Raw genomic sequence first — 20,881 nt, 5'->3', positions numbered from 1 at the left:
TATTAGTCTGCCCTGCAAGTAACTCTGTTGAACCCTGTGATGCCCAGTTAAGACTTTTTTCTATAAAAGGATTCTTGATATTCGCAAGATCGTCAAATCTGTCCTACTAATGGTTTATCTTCCTCAATTCTGATAAGCAATTTTAAACTTGACCCAATTAGCGATGAAACTATTTGCAAAGCTCTTCTGGGGCTTAAATCGGCTTCACCCATTGATGCGGTCCCCCTTCATATTCTGAAAGCTCTTCCTCCAAGAGCCAAGGTTATGTTGACTGACGCACTGCAGTACTGTTTTTCAATGGTCATTGTGCACCCTGCTCTTTAACATGCAGTAGTTCTGCCGCTTTTGAAAAAAGCTAACCTTGATCCTCGAGTGCCTGCTAACTACAGGCCTATTTCCTTGCTCCCAGCAATGATGAAGCTGTTGGAGGCGGTGATTAACCCTCAGATTTCTAAATTCCTGGAATATAATGACTGCCTTCACCCCTTTCAAATGGGCTTTCATCCCAAGATGGGTACTAAGTCCATAATTATATCGTTGCTAGGTGATCTTGCGCTTCTCCAGGACCGTGGAGAGACCGGAGTACTTATTCTCCTGGATCTCTCTGTGGCCTTTGATATGGTAGATCATGACATTTTATTTTTATTGACTAGGTTGGAGCAAACGGTTTTCACCGGTTCTCTCCTGGCATGGTTTAGGTCTTTTTTGGAAGGCTGCTCTCAAACAGTGTCCTTCCGAGTATGTCTCTCTTCTCCTGTGGAGTTGTCTTGTGGAGAGCTGCAGGGTCGGCCTTATCCCCCCCTTCTGTTTAGTTTGTATGTTCATATGCTGACTGACCTCATTAGAGAATGCAGTGTATTTTTCTATTCTTACATGGATGACACGCAGCTAATATTCCAGCAGGACTCTTCTCAAGCTGCATCTCCCAGGAAGCTGTGTGACTGCTTAGAGAAAGTGGGTAGCTGGATGGCGGCCAACTGGTTACAATTAAACAGAATCAAAACAGAGGTATTGGTGGTCGGGCCTCATGTGAGGGACCACCTCTGGAATACCCAATATTGGCCTGAATCACTTGGTCCATGCCCAGCCCCCTGTGCCTTGGTGAAGAGTCTTGTGGTGAAACTCCTTCCAAATGAATCACAGGAAGCCCAAATCTCTGCCACCTGTGGTGCTGGCTTTGGAAGATTGAAAGCTCTGAGGAAAATTCTTGCCTTGCTTCCATCAGAAAACCGCATTACACTGGTGACATCTACTATAATGGGCTCCTTAGATTACTGTAATGGTATCTATTTGGGACAGCCGAACTACCAGATCCAGCGGCTGCAAGACTTTCAGAATTCAGCAGCGCGATTGGCGCTTAAAGCTCCTCGTTTGGATCCTTCCATCGCTCTTCTACATCGGTTGCACCGGCTGACGGTGGCAGCGCGGTTACGTTTAAGATTCTCTGCATTGTCCACCGAGCTATGCACAATATTGGTCCTTATTATCTTAAAAAGAAATTGGAAAGTTATTGTCCAGTAAGAGGTCTACGTCTGAATCTCATGTACTTCTTAAGATTCCTAAATACCATCAAAAGCGTTTGGGTGGGCGTTCTTTTTCAGTGCTGGCCCCTAGGTTGTGAAATGCTCTTCTGCTATACCTGAGAGCACTGGCTGAGTATTTTCTTTTCAGGAAAGCAGTGGAGACTCAGCTGTTTAGATCCTCTTCCCCTTTTTAGTTTAAGTTGAGGCATTTGATTGTGTGAGCTGCTCTCCTCCCAGCACCAAGTTGCCTTTGGGCCATAGTTTGCGCTTTTATACATTTTATAATAATAGTAATAAAATATCTCCAATTCCGCAAGGGGCTGCAGACTTTAAAAAATATAGAGCACAACTTAAGGCTATTTTGGTACAGGACAATGAAAAGAAAATGTTTTTCTTAAAACAAAAGTACCATGAGAAAGGGGGATAATGCCAACATAATCTTGGCATGGAGATTGAGAGAGCAACGTAACTCGAGGATGCTGGTGGGTATTAGGAGAGCCGACGGTGGTACAGTTACCACCTGGAAAATTCAGGGAATTTTACTTGCGCCTATACACCTTTCAGTGCGATGGGGGCCAACCAGACATAATGAGGTTCTTCAACTCAATACAGATTCTGAGCTTATTCAGGAGTCAGCTGCCAAGATAGATGAGCCTATAACAGTGGTCAGCACAATTACAAATATGAAGGGGGGCAATCACAAGGGGACGGCGGATTCTCTATAAATGCATATAAGATGTATTGCTCGCTGCTAGCACCACACATGGTGAAGGTTTTTAATGACGCACTGGCAGGGGGTACCCTCCCAAAAACAATGCTGGGACAATAATAGTGGTTATACATAAGGAGGTAAAGATCCAACCTTTTGTACCTCCTACAGACCCCTTTCTATGTTGAATACAGATGTGAACGTATTGGCCATGTTGTTAGTGAGTAGAATTGAGCATGCCCTTCCATCTTTGATCCACAGTGACCAAGTGTGCTTCATTAAGAGATAGCAAGGGGCAGATAATATTAGGGAAACCATAGACCTTATGCATGTGGCACAGAGATCAGGCCTTGAAGCAGCCTTGATATCGTTGGACTCAGAGAAAGCTTTTGACAGGGTGGAATGGCTTTACATGTCCAGGGTACTGGGACAAATGGAGTTTGGGGGACATTTTTGAACTTGGATAGCAGCTCTGTATTACCCCCAGACAGCTAGAGTCCAGGCCAATGAGTCGTTATCGTTTCCATTTTATCTATCGAGTGGTAAGACGCAGGATTGTCCCCTTTCACCATTGCTATATGTCCTGCTGTCGGTGGAGCCTTTGGCGATAGCAGTGAGGTTGAATCAGGAAATTAAAGGGATCCAATATGGGGAGGCAGAGTTTAAGCACTCCCTCTTTGTAGATGTCATGTTTGCATACTTGGATGATGTGCACACCTCCTTGCCGGAGTTGCTGTCGCAATTCTCACGTTTGGATTATTGTCTGGGCTAAAAATGAATGTTGGTAAGTCCAGTGTTATGCCGATCTGGACAGCCGAATCATGTTTGGACGATAGGCGCAGACTTTACGGCATGAGGGTAGAGAAGATGGAGATCGTTTACCTAGTAATTTGGTTACCAAGAGATCACTCCAAATGGGGAGCAGTGAATTTTAACCCCATGTTGGTGTCCTTAAAGTGGGACCACAAGCGCTGGTCGCCGCTAATCTTATCATGGTACGGAAGATTGACTTCCATAAAATTGAAAATTCTACTCCACTTCCTATATTTATTCTCTGCCCTGCCCACTGTCTTGCCGGATAGCTTCTTTAGAGAGAGCATGTAGCACATTTATTTGGCAGGGCAAACACCAACAATAAAGCAATCCACGCTGACACTGCCTAAGAAGTGGGGGGGGTTTGGATTCCCTGACCTCTTCCAATAGTACAAAGTTTCACAATTGAGTCTTATTAGAGCACATGAGAGATGACATGGGGATCCTTTGGACATACCTAGAAGATTTGGAGGCTCACCCCATAAAAGTCAGGGATTTACTGAGGTCCCTGCCTAAATTGATACCTACAACATTGAGAGACGATCCGACCTTGGGGGTAGTATGGACATCATGGAAAATTAACAAGACTAATCTGTTCCTGTCAACGTGGCACTCTCCAATGACTTTGGTTTGGAGTCCTCCAATAGACATTTCTCGACAAGGATTTCGGTGTACTCGGAAGTGGTCGGATAGAGGGTTGGAGAGGGTAGCTCAAGTATTCTCTGACAGTGCATTTATAGAATATGAAGCACTTCAGGAGGTTTTGAGTTGGGCGGCAATCTCCATTTTTGAATACTTAAGTCTTAAAGGGAGGCTATCCGATAAGAGATAGAATGACAACTTAATTAGAGAGTTGACCCCGTTTGAGAAAGTGATACTATCAGGCGAAACTAGCAAAGGGATCCTCTCCAATCACTTCTGACATACGAAATAGACAAACTTTTAAGAAATTCTGGGTGGTCTCTGTGAGTACAGATATTCATGAGGAGACATGGGATAGAATATGTAAGGTCACTTTCCATGGAAATTTGTTCACTTCGGCCATGGAACACAACTTTAAAATGTTACATGGATGTCATAGGGATCCTGTCAAGCTCTCAAAAAATGTCCATGGTTCAGTTCATCCCCTCGATGTTCCAGGGGGTGTGGTAAAATTGGGTCATGCTTCCACATGTGGTGGTACTGCCCGAAGATTCAGATTTATTGGGGCAAACGTCTGAGTTGGATGAAGGAAGCAACGGGGAACAGCTCACATTGGACCCTCTCCAGATGGTGCTTAGTACCATCCTCCCAATCCTTTGAGGGTAGGGTGGAAATGAGATATCTCCGGATGTGAGAGGCCATGTTTAGGGCAGGGAGAATAGCAGTGGTACAGATGTGGAAAGATCGGGATACACCAGGGAAATCTGACCGGGAAAACAAACTTTTTGTGTTGTGTGACTTGATTTAATTGATGTAATATTGTTAACATTTCAAATTGAAGTTCAAAAAAAGAAATTGTGGTTGCTGCCAAGTTTGCACATGTAAAAGGTGCTAAGGGAACAGTTGGCTTGGCTCGCAAAGCTGTACAAAAACTCAGGTATGATGGATGTAGGTAAAAGGTTAATGGCGGCAAGAGCTCAAGTAAATATGTTGCTAACTAATAAGCCACGTTTCTAAAAGCGAGACAGCAGTTTTCCTTCATGGGAATGTTATAACACTAATTAAAAAAATAAACTGGGTCTATGACAAGACCGGAGGTAGAAAAGGGACGGAATTTGCAAAGTATAACACCACTCTGTTAACCAGCGAGGAGTACTCTCCCATGGACCAGGGAAAGACTTGAAATGTGGCCTCGTTGAGGAAGCTTGCGTAGGATGAAAGGGATAAACTGGACCATCGCAGAGGCAGAGGCTTGAGAGCCAATTAAGAGGCTGAAAATTAACAGGAACCAGGGAAAAACCCCTTGGTGCTGACCCCGCAGCTCACGCAATTCTTTAATCATTTGAGGGACACAGGTTGCATTACTAAAACTACAGAGGAATCACAGGTTGCTATAATATATAAACAGGATAAGGATTCTTGTCTCTGTTCTTCCTACAGGTCAATATCATTGATATGATAAGTTATTTATAACGCGCCTGTACACAAGTGTTTCTAGGCGTGACAAGACAAGGGAGGGGGAGACAGAGGGAGGACAAAACAACAATCTTAATATTCAGATTGTGCAAGTGCGATAACGCAAAGTGCAGGGGGTAAGGGCGAAGTGCCAGGGAGAGGGAAAGGGGAAGTGCAATAAGGGCAGAATTGCACAGAGCAAGTGCAGCCACAGCAGCAGTGCTCTGGGTAAGTGCATGGAGGCAGAGGCCTGTGGGGTTGAGTTACAGTCGCTAAGTGTGAGGTAGGCCCGGAGGCAGTGCAGGGGCGACTGGTCGTGGAGGAGTCTGGTAACCGGTGAGACTCAGAGGGTAGCCAGGCCACCAGTCAGCAGTGCAGACAGGTAGGTCAGTAGGGGAGAGAGAGAGAGAATGCAGTGGCAAAAACAAAGGTCTTGAGCAGCTTTCGGAACTTCAGGTTGTCCGGCTCAAGTTTGAGGGGGGCAGGGAGGCCATTGCAGAGGGAGGCACTGCAGAGGAGAGAGACCTACTCCCCACTCTCTGCCTTGAGAAGCGGATGACCCTCAGAGAATTAGAGGTGGCTGAGCAAAGGGCTCGAGAAGGATGGTGTTTAGGAAGAGAGAGAGTTGGATGTAGTGCAGGCCCCGGCCCCAGAAAGCCTTGTGGACGATGCAGGGGGTCTTGAACTTGATCCTTGCAGCCACCGGGAGCCAGTGGAGAGATTTCAGGGCTGGAGAGATACGGTCCCTGGGCTTGAGACCAAGGACAGTTCTTGCAGTCCTGTTCTGGATTAGTTGCAGAGGGCAGAGAGTAGAGGAACGCAGATTGAGAAAGAGACTATTGCAGTAGTCCAGCCTAGAGAGAACCAGGGCGCTGGAGACAGTGAGCTTCTGGGGAAAAGTGAGAAAAGGACGAATACCTCTGAGGAGGTGCAACTGGTAGTGAGCCTTCTTGGCAAGGTCCGTGATGTAAGGAGAGAAGGAGAGAGTGGAGTCGAAGATGACACCAAGGTTTTTGACCTGACAGGAAGGCGAAGGAAGAGGGCCCTAGCAGGGTGGCCAGAGTGAGAGTGGGAAAGCGGGAAGCTTGTTGCACAACTGTATATGAGAGTCCTGGCCAATAGCATAGAGGCCTGTTTGCCCTTGTTGGTTGACTCTGCTTAAGCAGGTCTTATCCCGAACAGAAGAGCCTTTGATAATATCAGAAGGGTCCTTAATATTGTTGACAGGGCCCACAGGCCGAAGTTCAAGAGTGAACTTCTTGCGCTTGATGCCGGGAAGGTGTCTGACTGCATGGACTGGGGACGTTTACATATGCTGCTGGAGAGATTTGGATTGTCCCGCATACATTCAGAATGATTTAGGTCAACTATCAGGAACCAATAGCAAGAGTGGTAATTGGTACGCTATCAGAGTTCTTCCCCCTGAGGAAGTTAACGAGACTGGGTTGCCCCGCTCTCCTCTTCTCTTTGCGCTCTCGATGGAACTATTCACAGCACATATAAGAAACAATGGGAGGAGAGAGGAGGTTACCTACAGCGGGGATTCCCAACAACTCTGCTTATTTGCAGATGTTATCCTGATGATGAAAAACTTGGAAACCTCTCTTACGGCCATAATCGAGGAATTTGGTAGGTTTTCAAACTAGGAAATAGAAGTTCTGTTTAGGCCTCAGTATTGCAGAGTTATCGAAAGCACAGATATTTAATCTTATTACAGTTTGGCTCCTTTGGGAGTGAGAATGGATGCAGAAACAATCTGAGATGCCATGGTTGTTCATGGAGCAGGTAGGTTTTGTGGTTTCAGGAAGTGGATAAGAGGTCATTTTACACACAAACTTTTATTAAACAAAACAGAGTAAAGCCTACCCAATCTCAATTTCCAAGGAGGTTTCACCATAATCTAGAAAGAAAATAATAAAGGCTGCGTGTCAGAATGTCTTACAAACATAACACAGTACTGTGTCCAAAGCATAATCTACCCTGAATCCTGTCCCTACCACTAACAAAGAAAGATTAAGCCAACTCTGGTATGGGGTTTCTACGATTACTGGCTTCTGAACCCCACCCAAAAGTATCTCTGATTTCTGCTATACCACTTGCTTAGTGATATATTTCAAAATTCAGGTTTTCCCAATGTCTTTTTATTCTTCCTCTCCTAGGATAGTAGACTCTGACGTTTGTAATTGGCTAGTAGTTACTCTGTTTTGTAATTTAGTGTCTCTCGCCCCATCTTGGGGTAATATTTCCTTCTCCCTGATTGGGAGTTTTGTTTTTTACACCAAGCTTTGGGGTGATGCTTCTCGCAGCCTGCCTTGATGTTTGGCTTCTCATGACCAGTCTCAGCATCTCCTGTCTCTCACCCTGCCTTGGGCTAACTTGTTTTTCACCCCATCTTGGGGCATCTGGTTTCACACTCAGGCTTGAGGTATGGCCAGTTCGCTCTGCCCTCCTTCAGGTTCCCTGGAAGCACTGCATACCTTGTTCACTGTGGCGGTGTTCCTCGGGGAGGCGATCTCTTCGGCCAGTGCGGAACTGCGACTCCAGTCACTCTGACCCCAAGTGCCTCTGTGGTTTTTCCAGGATACTTTCCAGGGGGTCCTCTTTACTACCAGGGTTCTCCCTGAGGAACCACAAGGCTCATGTCAAAAGTGCTTTGCGCTGAATGCTACACTTCCTAGTCTCAGAAAAAGTGTTTCAGAGCAACCATTTTTATCACTGGCTCACGCTGGCCATTGCATCTCCCTGCGCCTCAGAGAAAGTGTATTGGAGCAGCCCCAAAATTGTGGCAAACCACTGAGAAAAAACGGGATGTGTAAAGAGCCAGGAATGAGATGCAGACACAGAGAGCTCCTGTTTACAGTTATAGACTTTTATTCAAAATAAAAAGGGGTTGGAAAATGCTTTGCTGTCCCTACTCTAAGAGGTATTTCCCTACCTCAACCAAAAATGAAGGGTCTGTCAAATACCAAGATGTCCGAAGCAAAAATGTCCTGTTTCCGAAATACCATTCTGGCCCTCCCATTCTAAAATGTAACTCTAAGGTGAAAAGGCTAATGTCTTGACCTTGAAAGTGCCCAAATGTTCAAGTTGAAAAGGAAAGGAGTAACTAACTCCAACGCAAACGTTCCCAATAGATGAAGTTCACAGTTCCAGGGGATTGCTACCTTCTGTAGGTTTTCTCTTCAAGACACTTTAATCCATGGGTATGAGTCTTCCTTGGAATTCTCTGATAAGCAACAATAAAAAAACAACTTGTATATAAAACAATTTGGCTGCTAGTGCCAACTTCGTAGGACACCTAGTGTGCTCCCCTGCCAGGTTTCTTCCCCACGTTAATGTAACTCTTTACTCACAGTCTTGGCTTTGCCTGGCGTATTCCCCCACCAGGACTTCCTCATGTGATTCACTTTACTCATTTGCCAACTTCACTTTTCCTGGTATACTGTCCTGCCAGGGCTTTCTCGTGTGCTTCACTTGACATACTTACAAATTTGCATTCATTCTGTTAATCCCCATTCGGAAATATTGCGTTTCACATTCTCTTTTATGTGCTTCATTTACTCTTATTTAGCGTTGGTACGGTTGCTGAAATGCCCCAGTGTCTCAGTTTCCCTCCTGAGTACTCACCTGCTTTCTGTGGTGTTCTTTGGTTCTCCCGCAGTAACAGCAAAGCAGCGATTCGGAGTCCCATTCCCACTTCTCGGGCTCACCGACTTCACTTGGTTGCTTCTGCGTCGTTCACAACTCCTTCTTACTTGTTGTTTGCTTCTCCGTCTTGGGGCGGACTGGATACTGCTGTCCGGTTCCCGTGATTGCCAGGAATTCTTGCCTCTTCCTCTGACACTATCTACGTGACGGACCGGCTCCGGCAGTCTTCTTCCTCTGGCCTTCTCCCTGAACCGGCTGGCTCCATGGTCTTCTCAGCAGCACAGTAGTCACATGGACGATACTGAGAGGACAAAACTTTCCCAGGTAGCGTCTCTCTCCTGCCAGCTGGTTACGGTATTTAAATTTCTCTGCACCTATCATGCGCTCACTACCACTTGAGCGCACCTTGTGCTTCTCGCCTTTACTGATCCTCATTGCTCCATTCAGCTTTCTCGTCACAGTACCTTCATATGCATGGAAATGGTAGTCAGTTTTTGGTAACTTATGTACAGAATATTGGAAGGTATTATTAGTGGGTCCAATGGATGGTTGGAAGGAACTATTACAATAGGCCATTAAGGCTTGGTGAATGGAAGGGGTATCCCTAAGAGGAAAAGGAGATACCAGGTCTCATCCGATGATGTTGTGTCACCCCTCTGAGGGTCACCTCCCTCCATGAGATGCTCCCTCATATAGCCACCCCCAGGATCAGATCAGGTAGCGACTGCCAATTCCCTGGCCACATGGGAAGAGGTTACTGCTGGTAAAGTAGTAATGACATCATCAGATTCATCACAGATACTTCAATCACTGTGACATAGTCTGTAGCCCTACAGATAAGGGGCAGCCAATGAAGTAGTAACCCATATATATTCCATAGGTACAAGAGGGCTTGTCAGTGATGTTGCAACACTTAGGCTTTCCTAGAGTACTTCCTCACAGGGGAGCCCTAATATCCCTTCTTCCTACTGTTAGTGATTCTTTTGTGCAAGCAGAATCGTCTTCTCTGAGGTACGTGGACCTAAGGTTTGCGCCACATCAGTACCCTTCCTTTCATTTCAGCATCTGATGCAGTTGAACATCATGGTCCAATATTTTAAAAACTTAGTCATGATGTGGTATCAATTTCCTGCTCCACAACAGGTCGTTTAGCCAACACAGCCTCCTCCTCCAGCGGAGCTGGCTGCAGGACCCAGCCCTGTTCAATCCCATCCACCTTCAGCAGTGTTCAATTACTCCCTTATCTGGGACAGGTAGTGGGCGAGAGCATCTTCTTGCACTGATGTCCATTACCGATCTGAGCGGGTGGGCCACCCTGTCACTGGCAATCCTGTCCTGACTGAGGGGGATGATACTGATGAGGAGACACCTTTGTCTGCTATAATGTTCCCTGATAGGAGTGGAGTTGCACATTTTTTAGGTCTCTACATTCAGGAAGAGACTACTTCAGACCGACCACACTTGCAGGTGTTCTTTTACTTAAGGGTGCAGAAAAATATGGATTTACCCTGCAGAAGGACACCTTTGCAGAGGCAAAAAGAAATATGGAAGAACCCTCATTTGAATTCAGTGGAGGTCTAGGATATCACTGGTCATCTGACAGAACCGAAACCTAAGAACATTTTAGAACCATCACAAGGCGTTCTGGCACACACCTCCCTCCAAAGACGGTAGACTCTTTTGTTATCTCATAAATCCTCAATAGTTTTCACTTCCGGCAACCACTTCAGTTGACGACTTCCGGTCTGCCGATTGTTGTAGGGGGACATAGGCCACCCACCCCATGATGACTTTCACCAGTTTATGGGCAGTCGCATTGTCTTTTTCTGTCAAGCTGCTTCACTCAGATGAGCACCAGTGTCATTGGCACTGATTCTTCCTGAACAACACTTTTAGTTCATCATGGTTTACAGGCTCAAAAAGATCCATTAGAAACAAGTAGTGACAAAGGTAATGCAATCTGGGAATATTTAAGTCCCCCTAGAAAAAGAAAATGCAAAGGGCTTAGGGCTGTGACCTAACGTGAGACATGGAGAAAACTTTATTTTATTTGTGAATATTGTTCATCATGCCGCATTTGTTTTATTTATTTTTCATTTTATTTCCCGTATTCCTTCCACAAGAACCTAGAAGGTGCATGAAAATCCAAAAAGTGAAGCATCCCTGCCCGCCTAATGGGATTTTCTTCTCAGTCCCATCTCCCTCTATTGTGTAGAAGTAAGATGCCAACTCTCTAATTTAATGACATGGTGAGCCATCTCAGAGAGTTCATTGATCTAAACCATAATTGCGACGGGTTACTGCTGTTCTTGTCATCCCTCCTCACCTTCTGTCATTTAGGTCGATTCTGCTTCATTCCCCTCAGGAAATCTGAAGCCTTCTCCAGATAATGGCCAATAGTTCCGCTCGGATACAAGGGAGATTGCTTTTATTTCCACCTTTTCTCTGTTTCAAAATAGGACATTGTGCGAGATTTACAATTCCTTTGAGAAATTCAAGACATTCACCAGTGTGCACTGTTGATGTACGACACCTTTCTGCAAATCCATATTGGGAAAACCTGAGGTTTTCTTTGGAGGGGAGCCTCCTCCAATATCAACTTCATCTTTTCCGGCTCAGTGCACCTCCCCAGTCTTCGCCAAGTGGATGAGCTCAGTAGCTGCACATCTGTCCCTGAAGGCAAAACACATGTATCCCTTTTTGGATGATTTGTCCATTGGGACAAAGGCATACATGCTTGCAAGAGCGGCCCTTTAAATGCTACCAGAACGTTTGTTCAATTTAAGGCTTTTAGCCAATCAGAAAAGGTGTTGTATGCCACTGACACGATATCGAGTTCATTGGCTTTGGTTAGAACTCTGAGTTGGGGAGTTTTTCCCCACTCAGGAAAAAGTGCAGGACATCAAGAATGCATTAGCCCACTTCCTGTGTTGGTAGAACTTCAGCCTGCGGGTTTCAACGTATCTAAGTCTTAAGGTCATTTAAAATATTCCCTAGTTTGTATTTGCTAATATAGCCACACTTTTCATAAACTACTTCCTCCTGGCTAGAGCACGACTAGTGCACAGGTACAAAGCACAGTTACCAGCAAGAGACTTGGCTGATAGAATAAACACAAGCACTGGATAGCACTGCTGAAAGCTATGCTGTCTCAATTCCGGGGCTGATGGAATTTTTCCATATTTAATTTTATTCTCTACAAATTATTAAAAAGTGTAATAACGCTTATGGTTCTGTTCCAGTTCACAAAAGAAACACAATACTGAATCACGTGATTTTCTTGATTTTTTACCTCGCCTTGTCATCATTGCATTCAATCCCAGACAATTATATCTTGTATTGATGAAACGTTTAACAAAAGAACACATATTCATGTAAGCTTGTAAACCATCCTGATTAGATATGGAAGCTAATAACTGATTAGCCACTTTCTGGAATTCAATATTTACTCTACAAGTATTTAACAATTCTGTATACTTTGATTTCATTTTCACACATGTCACTTTGCCAAAACTGGCTAAATCTTCTGTTGAACTACTATGAATACTATTTTAGTTCCATTGCAACACATGCAAGCCACGGAATATGCACAGCATTACTTTATCTGTTAATAGAATTCATAATATTTTGCCTAAGTGAAGCACTAGAGTTAGTCCATACATGTAGAACCAGAGCAATGACCTGTTATTTGATACCGTCTTTTATATAATTTAAACCCAGTTATTTGTGAAGGCATATGTCGACAAAGATGCTCGGACCTCCCAAGATCCTACGACAGAACATATTTTCTTGCGACGGAATCCTTGATGAATTCCCAAAGACTCAGATACCTGCTCCATACAGAGCTGCTGAGACCACCTTGGCTGGATGTATACTAATCATATAATTGATAGGTTGGGTTTTGTACATATTGCAAAAACCATAAATTCCTGCAAATTAGATATCCTACATTCAATTTGTCTACAATGTGGCAATCTATTGAGTGGTTAATGGAAGTTTAACTCCCAAATTATTATAGGAAGACACCCGAGAGATCACCTTCTCTCCTGTCTTAAATGTAAAACATGGGTATTATCTCAAATCTGTACAAATAACCTAATACAAAATGAATGAGAAATTACCTTATTTATTTGACCAAAAACAGTAGGTATTTGGGTATATAGCTATGGTAAATAATAGGTGGGGTTGGGGTAAGAGTATAAGTTACGGTAGGGGGACAAGGAGGGGGTGGGATGACTCCCCCCGCATTATATTTAAAAAAGGAAAAAAACAAAAAGTCATTTTCGTTTTTCGGTCAATAAAATGAGGTAATTTCTCTATTTGTTTTTAATTGTTTTTTAAAAATATCAAAGATATCCGTATTATCTTCTTCCTCTTCATGTGAAGGCTGTTATTTCTGAACTCTTGAGTCAGTTGTCCAGAATAATTTTCATCTGTGGGGTCTCACAGCATTAGCCTCATTTGTAACAAACCAGAATTGGAAATTTCACCTACATGCATTGCAGACTCTCCATGCTTTTCCACCAACACCCTTAATTTAGTGATTATTGTGCGATTTCTAGAACAGACAGAACTATTTTCTGATTGTAGCCACTCTTCTGAGGCTGACGAGAATGTGGTTTATTAGATCTTATACGTCTGGCTCAGGCAGCCCATGAACTGTTGCTTCAATCCTGGACCTGCTGAGTCAGCAGGGGAGTTTTGTACACCATCCATCGTTGGTCCTCCCTTTTAATTGCTGATCTTTACTACCAAGTGCTTGACAGTTGAACTCATGGACATTTAGGACTGTCAGAAGAGGATTTGCTATCCTGCAGACCGCTAGGGAGCAATCAACTTGTTAGTATTGGAGTAAAAAGACCTGCTTCTGCCACTGGATCATGGGAAAGGGTCTCAATCCTCTGCACTTCTCTTTGAAAGACATTCTCTTCTTTCTGTCTAGCTTGTAATCTTTAGGAGTTAGCAGACTCTTGTATGATTTTGGCTATGGGAGCCTAGTGCAACTCTCAACATCTCTTATGGTCTTCTGATGACTCAAGGGCCTTCTTCATTTGCATCAGCCAGTGAAAAAGCCTTATACCTCCTGAGAACTCTATGTGGTTTTTGTAGTCCTTGCCCACAACCATTTGAACTATTGTCTTGCACAATATTAAATTGGGTAAGTGCAAACAGTCTTCTTGGTAGCAGGGACTTTGGCCAGGAACATTAGTGAGATACAAGCTCTCCCGGTCTGAGATATCCACCGTTTTCAAAAGAGAAATGGTTTTGTTTAGAACTTATAATAAAAATTGTGAGGAACTTATTTGGGGATATCAATTTCTTGACCTCCGCGCCCTAATTTTTCTATAGTTCCATCAAAGGTGTCACATGAGTGTGAAGTGATAATCGGAGACAATGAATTCCTCTACTCTGTGTAACAGGTTCAAAGTGAGTTTTCTTCACACGAGAACATGCGCCACAAAAAAGCTCTCTAAAACTGAGATTTGGTTGAAACTTGCTTGAAGTTTATTTTGCTATTAGTGTTACGATTCGTTTGGCCCTTTGTGATAACACGTGTTTTGGCATTAACTCTGCCTTTTTCAAATCAGGGCAATAGCTTTGATAAATCGAAATGATATATATACAATACATAAATAGAAGCATATGTTCCAAGGATCAATTTGGCACATTATTGATTGATTTTAGACATACAAGTGTATAAATTATCACATGACGCAAACAGTGAAAAACAGGGAAATGTAAGCAATATAAGAAAATTGTATATAAAGAATAAGTAAAAAGATAATACATAATGAGTCATACAGGTGTCATCATACCCATTGGTTGCGTTTGAAACGGTTAGCCATAGCATGCTGTGAATAGTCAATGACGTGATATTTCACGATTAGTAATGGAAAACACAGAGATGAGGGAGGGGGGCCAAGTAGGGTAATTGGGGTTGGCAAAAGAAACAGCACAGAAAAGAGAAAAGAAAAAAAAATGGTATAAGTAAGATGTAACATTGTGTTTACACATCTATACCGCATACTGCCTTCTTAACCGTACTATTGATTTCTTGACCGTACTATAGATTTCCAGAATCAAAATATCTAGCACAGATTTTCTTTTACACACACTTATTATAATTCCTTGAGGTCTGACTCAGTTTGCAGTATGTTGACCCTTAAAGTAGTGTACATATTATTTTTGTGTCCAAACATTTGCATAATATAAATGTACATGTGCTGGGATAGTTATACATGCATTAGATTGTTAAGGTTATATGCAATATAATTTCTCTAAATATTAGTATTTTATTGAAAAGCTCTATGGTGGAATTCCATGTCTTACCCTTGTTTGTCATGAATATCTTCCAGTCTTTGTTTGTGAATTGCATCTCATGGGTTAAATCCCTCCCTTGATGTGACAATAATCGTTGTTAGTACTGATTTGAATATTGGCCTAATTGCGTGTTTTTCTATTAAAATTAGTTGTCATATTGTTCGCTCCTCGGTGCTGTTTCCCGCTATCTACATATTTGGCTTAACAAACATATTATAACATGTGTTTGTCGCGCGGCTGACCACTCGATCTAGTATGATTCGGCTTCTGCAAACACATTATTGTGTATATTGTTCATGCAGCAAATTACGAGAAGTGAGTGAGGGAAACTGAATTAGTGTTCCCTCCGGCGCATCTGGTTGCTATTGGTTTAGCCATAAGGAGGGTCTTGTAAAACCCCAGGGCTTACCTGCAAATTCCTTCGTCTCTTGCGCCTCTTGCGTCCGGTCACAATAAGGACGCTGACTTCCATGGCCTGTTCTTATAGGCGGTACCATGGCTACTGTTGTAGTCCTTTCTCTCTCTTAATGGCTCTCCTTACAGTGGCAGCCATACTTTGGAATCTGCCTATGTATTCCTGAGGTCATATAGTGGTTTATCTGCCACAGTTGCTGTATCCTTAGGTTGTTGTATATGCCATACAAAATGTTTGTATTTTAAATCATACTCGTTTTATAATACAGATAGGCATATTTATGTCAATAATGTAATTTCATTCTATTTTATTGGTCTAAATTAGAACCATAAGAATTACGGTTTGCCTGCTAATTTAATTTAAATTAAAGTAACATATGCACGTTACAATCCAATGTCTTAGTGTGTTTATTTAAGGAGTTGATTGTGGCATTAATATCGGATAATAATTAGCTTTTTTGCTCAATGTCGTTGCGAATGGAAGTTAGCCTCTATTTGTTGAAGCATTTACAGATGCTGTGTTGTTTGTGTTTATAATCAGGTTAGCAATTAGGGTTCCCTACGTGTTTGACCATTGCGTGTCTTGCCTCCTGACAGTTGTCAAAGCTCCAATTATTCTAATTGTGCTAAGGTTAGACACAATGGAATGCATGTAATACTCAAACAATATCCAAAGGATGTATATGTATCTCTCTACAGGTTATCCTCCTGTTAAATTACTCACATATGTAAATTAGCATGCTCTCAGTTGTATGTGATAGTATCTTATTTGGCTCCAAGTGGTAGCACTTCGCATTTTTTGTTCCCATTTCTTAAGTCATGTTAATTGCGTATAGGTTATATGTAATACTCAAACAATATAGCCTGCTCACACAATATGGACTCCTCAAACAAAATACAATATATATAAAACTCAAAACAATATCCAAAGGATGTATGTGGGTCTCCCTTCCGGAACTATGCCATTTCGTTGTCCGAGTTGAGTCCTAGTTCCACTATTCTGAAACGACAAATCTGTCTTGCTTCGTCTTGTCATAGACGTAGTTCTTTATTGCCACCTCTAGGACATAGGGTGACCTTCTGTATTTCTATGAACCTTATTTCCCTTTTTGTCATACAGTTGATGTTTTTGATGCCAATAGAACTTACCTTCCTTTCTACCTTAGGTAGTTTCGACATTTCAGATGAATCATTAGGTGGTTCTTACATGCTTTTTCCCATCCCCACAAACATAAGTAGAAAGGGCCTTACAATGTCTAGACATCAGGAGAGCTCTGAAATTCTCGATAGTAATAAGGAGCTCAGGAAATTAGACAGTCTTTTATTATCTCTGGATGTCAAGGTTCTATCACTCCAGGTTTGAAGGCTTATATCGCTCAGTGTATAGCAGATTGCATTCTAGAAGCCTACATGATTCCTGGAAAAAATCTTTTCCCAAATGAACTCCATGCTCATGCCATGAGAACTAAGGTTGCAGCTATGTCTTTGTAGAGAATCGTCCCTTGCAATGTCATGAAAATGGCTGCTATGGGGGGCATCTTCCTCAACAGTCTACCAGCACTACTCCAGAGCAGATGCCAAATTTGGTCTGTCCGTTCTTCAGAACCTTTTTGGGTAGGCCAGTAGGTCCGCTCACGCTGTGGCATAAATTCAGCACAATCTCGCCATAGATATGGTGAAAAGAAGAACAGACATAGAAGTAAGACAAAGTCACGATAGTGCCTACTGTACTCTTAATCTATAGTGCCTTTTCATCCCCATGCTCTACCCTTCATCCACTTAAAATGTATACCTGGATTCACCCGATGAGCAGAGTGCAAGGACTGATGGGTGTTGCTAGAAGACAGTCAGCAGGGCTATCCACGCTATGCTTCCCCGCCCCATCGCGATTAGAATTCAAATGGAAAGATCTAGTTTTGCTTTGCAAACGGCTTTGGTCCGATGCCGTTGGAAGGTCACCCATATGAATGGAGGAAAGGGCGCTATTGACTCAGAGTACAATAGTCACTACAGTGAGTAAAGTTTTTCTTTCCTGTCTGTCATTGTCTCTTCTTGTCTGACTGACTGTCTGTCATGGTGTCTCCTAGTCTGTCTCTCCATTTGTCAGAGTTTGTCTTTGTTGTGTTAGTGAATCTACCCCCCCATGGCTACATGCCTGCTTCTGCTTGTCTTTTTGATATTTGTGTCCATATAGGTGCCTCTCTAACTGTTCTTGTCTGTCAATTCAAATGTCTTTCTTTGTCTCCACTTGCCAATCTTTGTTCTTTTCTATCCATTCCTGCTTGCCTGTGGTTTACTTCATCCTTTGGTTTTATATCTGTGCCGGTCTCTCATTGTATATCTGTCTTTGCCTCTTTGTCTGTCTGTCTGTGTTTATCTGGTGGCGGCTGTTTGTTTCTACCAATATATATTCTTTTCTGCCTGTAACTTCCTTGGCAGGTATCGGTCTGTCTTCATGGCTTTGTATGTCTGTAAGTCTATGCCCACCTATCCCGAAACCCCCTTTCTCATATATTTCTCTTCTTCCTTCTATTAGCATTGAGGGATAACCGGATTGAGCTGGTAAAATCCACCTCCAATGAACTGACCATCAGTATCAGTGATGTTGGATTGTTCGATGAAGGAGTCTACACATGTGCAATTTTCACTATGCCTGTACTCATGGCCAAAGCACTGGTTACTGTTCTGGGTGAGTACCTACTATTGTACTTTCACAAGTTCCCCCTTTGCCTATAAACTTCAGAGAGTGAAACTATTTATGACCCTTAAGGGTCAGCTTACTGAAGACCATACTTCCTGGGACCACTGCTGTGCATGTTTTCTGTCTCATTTCTTAAAACCTTGTCCCGAGAAGCCAGTGTGTAATGGGAGATGAATGGGGGGAAAAGGAATACTGTAGCGGTTAGACCATGTGATTGGGATGGGAGTTTTAAAAGTAATAAGTGTTAGGAAAGATTTTCATATTGTATGTAATTTTCCCTCCATGTGTCAACCCCCAGACTTTTTGCTGCTGTTTAAACGCCATTGACTGACTTTGCCAGAAAAGCACAGCCTTCTGCTGCGCTCTTCTGAGCGTTCGCTCACTTTCTATGGGAAAACTAATATGCCCTTAAGACAGTCAGTACTGGGAGACCTTTTTTCCCTTAGTCCTTACCTCATGTTGCAGCTTTTGTGCAGCATGTAACAAGTGTGCAATGAATCTTACCATACAGCACACTCGGTCTCTAGTCATTTTCAAAGGCCCTAGAAACTCTCGCAGGATTTTTATGAACTGTGCAGATGTGTCATGGACAGGACTGGTGGCAGCTATCGTTTCGCATTATTTTTAACCCTTTCTTGCCATGTTAACTGCATTAACCGCGTTTGGCACAAATAGGTGGCCTGGCTCCAAAATGCCCATGCCACGAGGTTCTTTGTCATGTCCTTTGGCAATCTTGCCCCTTCACCTTCCCCAGGTCGAGTCGACCCGGGTCCGTCCTTATTTGGTCATGCACTTTCCAGTGAATTCCAATGCTTTTGTGGGATTCTGCATGCCTTGTGTGTGTGCCTCCAGGATTTGGGCTGGGATGTCTGATCCCAATACACATACTGGGTGCCAGAGAGTCTGGGATGCCCTGAATGCCTGGGACCACCGTGGTCCGTGATTGGTCCACGTATGGAGTGAGTGTTTGTGAGCAGATCTCCCATTGGGTCCTCTTTCATTTTGGCGCAAAGGGAACTTTGGATAAGAGGACGCTGAAAACACCACTACCATGTCGATCTCCTGAGTTCACACCAAACAAAGGATAGGAGCCAGGTATCCTACAACACAAAGCTGAGTCAAGGAACCCTTGGTGACCCGCTGGAAGGTTTGGCACCCTGAGCCCGCTGTCGTCCCGTGGGATTCCTCTGCATCTGGTCGTACTAGAAGGTCTGCAAAGAAGCTTCAACCCATTGGAATAGTGGGACCTACTATTCTCGGCACCTTCACAAAACCCTGCGAGTAGGCTTTCTCAGAAGTGTCCCTGGGCCAACCAGTGGGCTGACCAGTTTACGCAGGACCTTTGCTCTCTCACCGCCGCCGTTTCGAGGAGGCCCTCGAAACCTGGTATACTACTAGCTCTGTATCCACGGCACCCTCACAGTGAATTTCGTACACTTGGCATTCCGAGGTCTGAAGAGAGACGAGTGCGCCGGGACCGGAGTAAATGCGGTTTCCGCGTTGCCCTGCCGGGGCAACGACCTGTGCAAGTTTGCTACATTTGTGACCCTCTTGCCCCTGAAGCCTGCTGCAGTGAAACTGGGCCAATTCCGCCACCCAGAGCAGAGAAATCGCCACTGTCCCATTTGGGAATCATCACTGTATCTTGGGAACTGCAAGGTGCCGAGACGTCCTTTTTGCCGCATTTGAACCTGCCAGCGAAGTGGACTGTACTGGTGAAGTTTGGGTCTGCCTGCGTCCAGGTCTGGTGAGTAGTCCTTACCCCAACCGGTGGCCCCTAGCGCAGGAGCCCATTTTTACGCACAAGTGGCCCCTCAGGGCCCCTTTCCTTTCCACAGCTATTGCCAAATAGCGACTCCATCCCGCACTCTCAAACTGCGTCTGCCATCAAGTGAAGGTCCTTCTTGAATAGTGGGAACTTGTTCTGCATCGCCTCACCCACCTTCCTGAGCTGCTAGAGACCCTTGAAGAGACCCTATTCTGCCCATTGGCACAAGCGCGTGCATGTACTATTGAGCACAAGGCTCCTCTCTTCGTAGGGCTTGGACTGCCTCTTAGTTAGGTGGATTATTGATGTGAAACTGGGTCTAAAGATTACCTGCGCTGCCTGTTTTCTTCCCCTCTAGGTTGTCAACATATTTTGTGCGTTTGACCCTTTAGACCCCATTGGTCTTGTATATATATTGTAATGAGTGTGATGTATTGGTTTACTTAGTGTTACTTTGACTCTTTGCTATGGTCTATTTTACAAAGGCCTTGTAATAAATGTGTCTATATTTTTAATATAACACCTGTCTGGTGTAATTTGTAAGTATCCTTGCTTTGTTTGCTCATTGAGGTCTTTCATTCACCCTCACCCCTCCTGAGACTTAGGGCCTCATCACGAGTTTGGCGGTAACCCTTAAATCTGCCGGATTTAAGGGTCTGCCAAATCAGGGCTTCGGCTGATTTCCCCCCAGCTGTTAGCTAGGGGGAAATCTGCTGAAATTTCGCGCTCATACCGCCGGCGGAAAATCTGCCAGCGCTAAAAGCGCGAAATTTCCCCATTGAACCCAATGGGGAATGGGGAATTCCCGAATGGGCTCAATGGGGAATGGGCAATACCCATTCTGCCAAACCCGTGATCTGGCACTAATAGCGCCGGTGGGTTTGGCG

At 43.8% G+C, this 20,881-nt stretch overlaps 1 protein-coding gene across 3 annotated transcripts in view; it reads left to right on the top strand.

Moving 5' to 3' along the window:
• The window catches only part of CADM3 (cell adhesion molecule 3), a 1,437,124-nt gene that overhangs the window by 210,913 nt on the left and 1,205,330 nt on the right, over positions 1–20,881 (top strand). For all 3 annotated transcript variants that reach the window (XM_069635417.1, XM_069635418.1, XM_069635416.1), the window contains exon 3: positions 18,062–18,214. In XM_069635417.1, the coding sequence (XP_069491518.1) occupies positions 18,062–18,214 (153 nt within the window). The remainder of the gene's footprint in view (positions 1–18,061; positions 18,215–20,881) is intronic.

The sequence above is a fragment of the Ambystoma mexicanum genome, chromosome 1q (assembly GCF_040938575.1).
Source record: "Ambystoma mexicanum isolate Mex_15411 chromosome 1q, UKY_AmexF1_1, whole genome shotgun sequence".
NCBI lineage: Eukaryota > Metazoa > Chordata > Amphibia > Caudata > Ambystomatidae > Ambystoma > Ambystoma mexicanum.
Note: the sequence above shows the minus strand (reverse complement) of the source record. Positions and strands in the feature narration are given on the sequence as shown.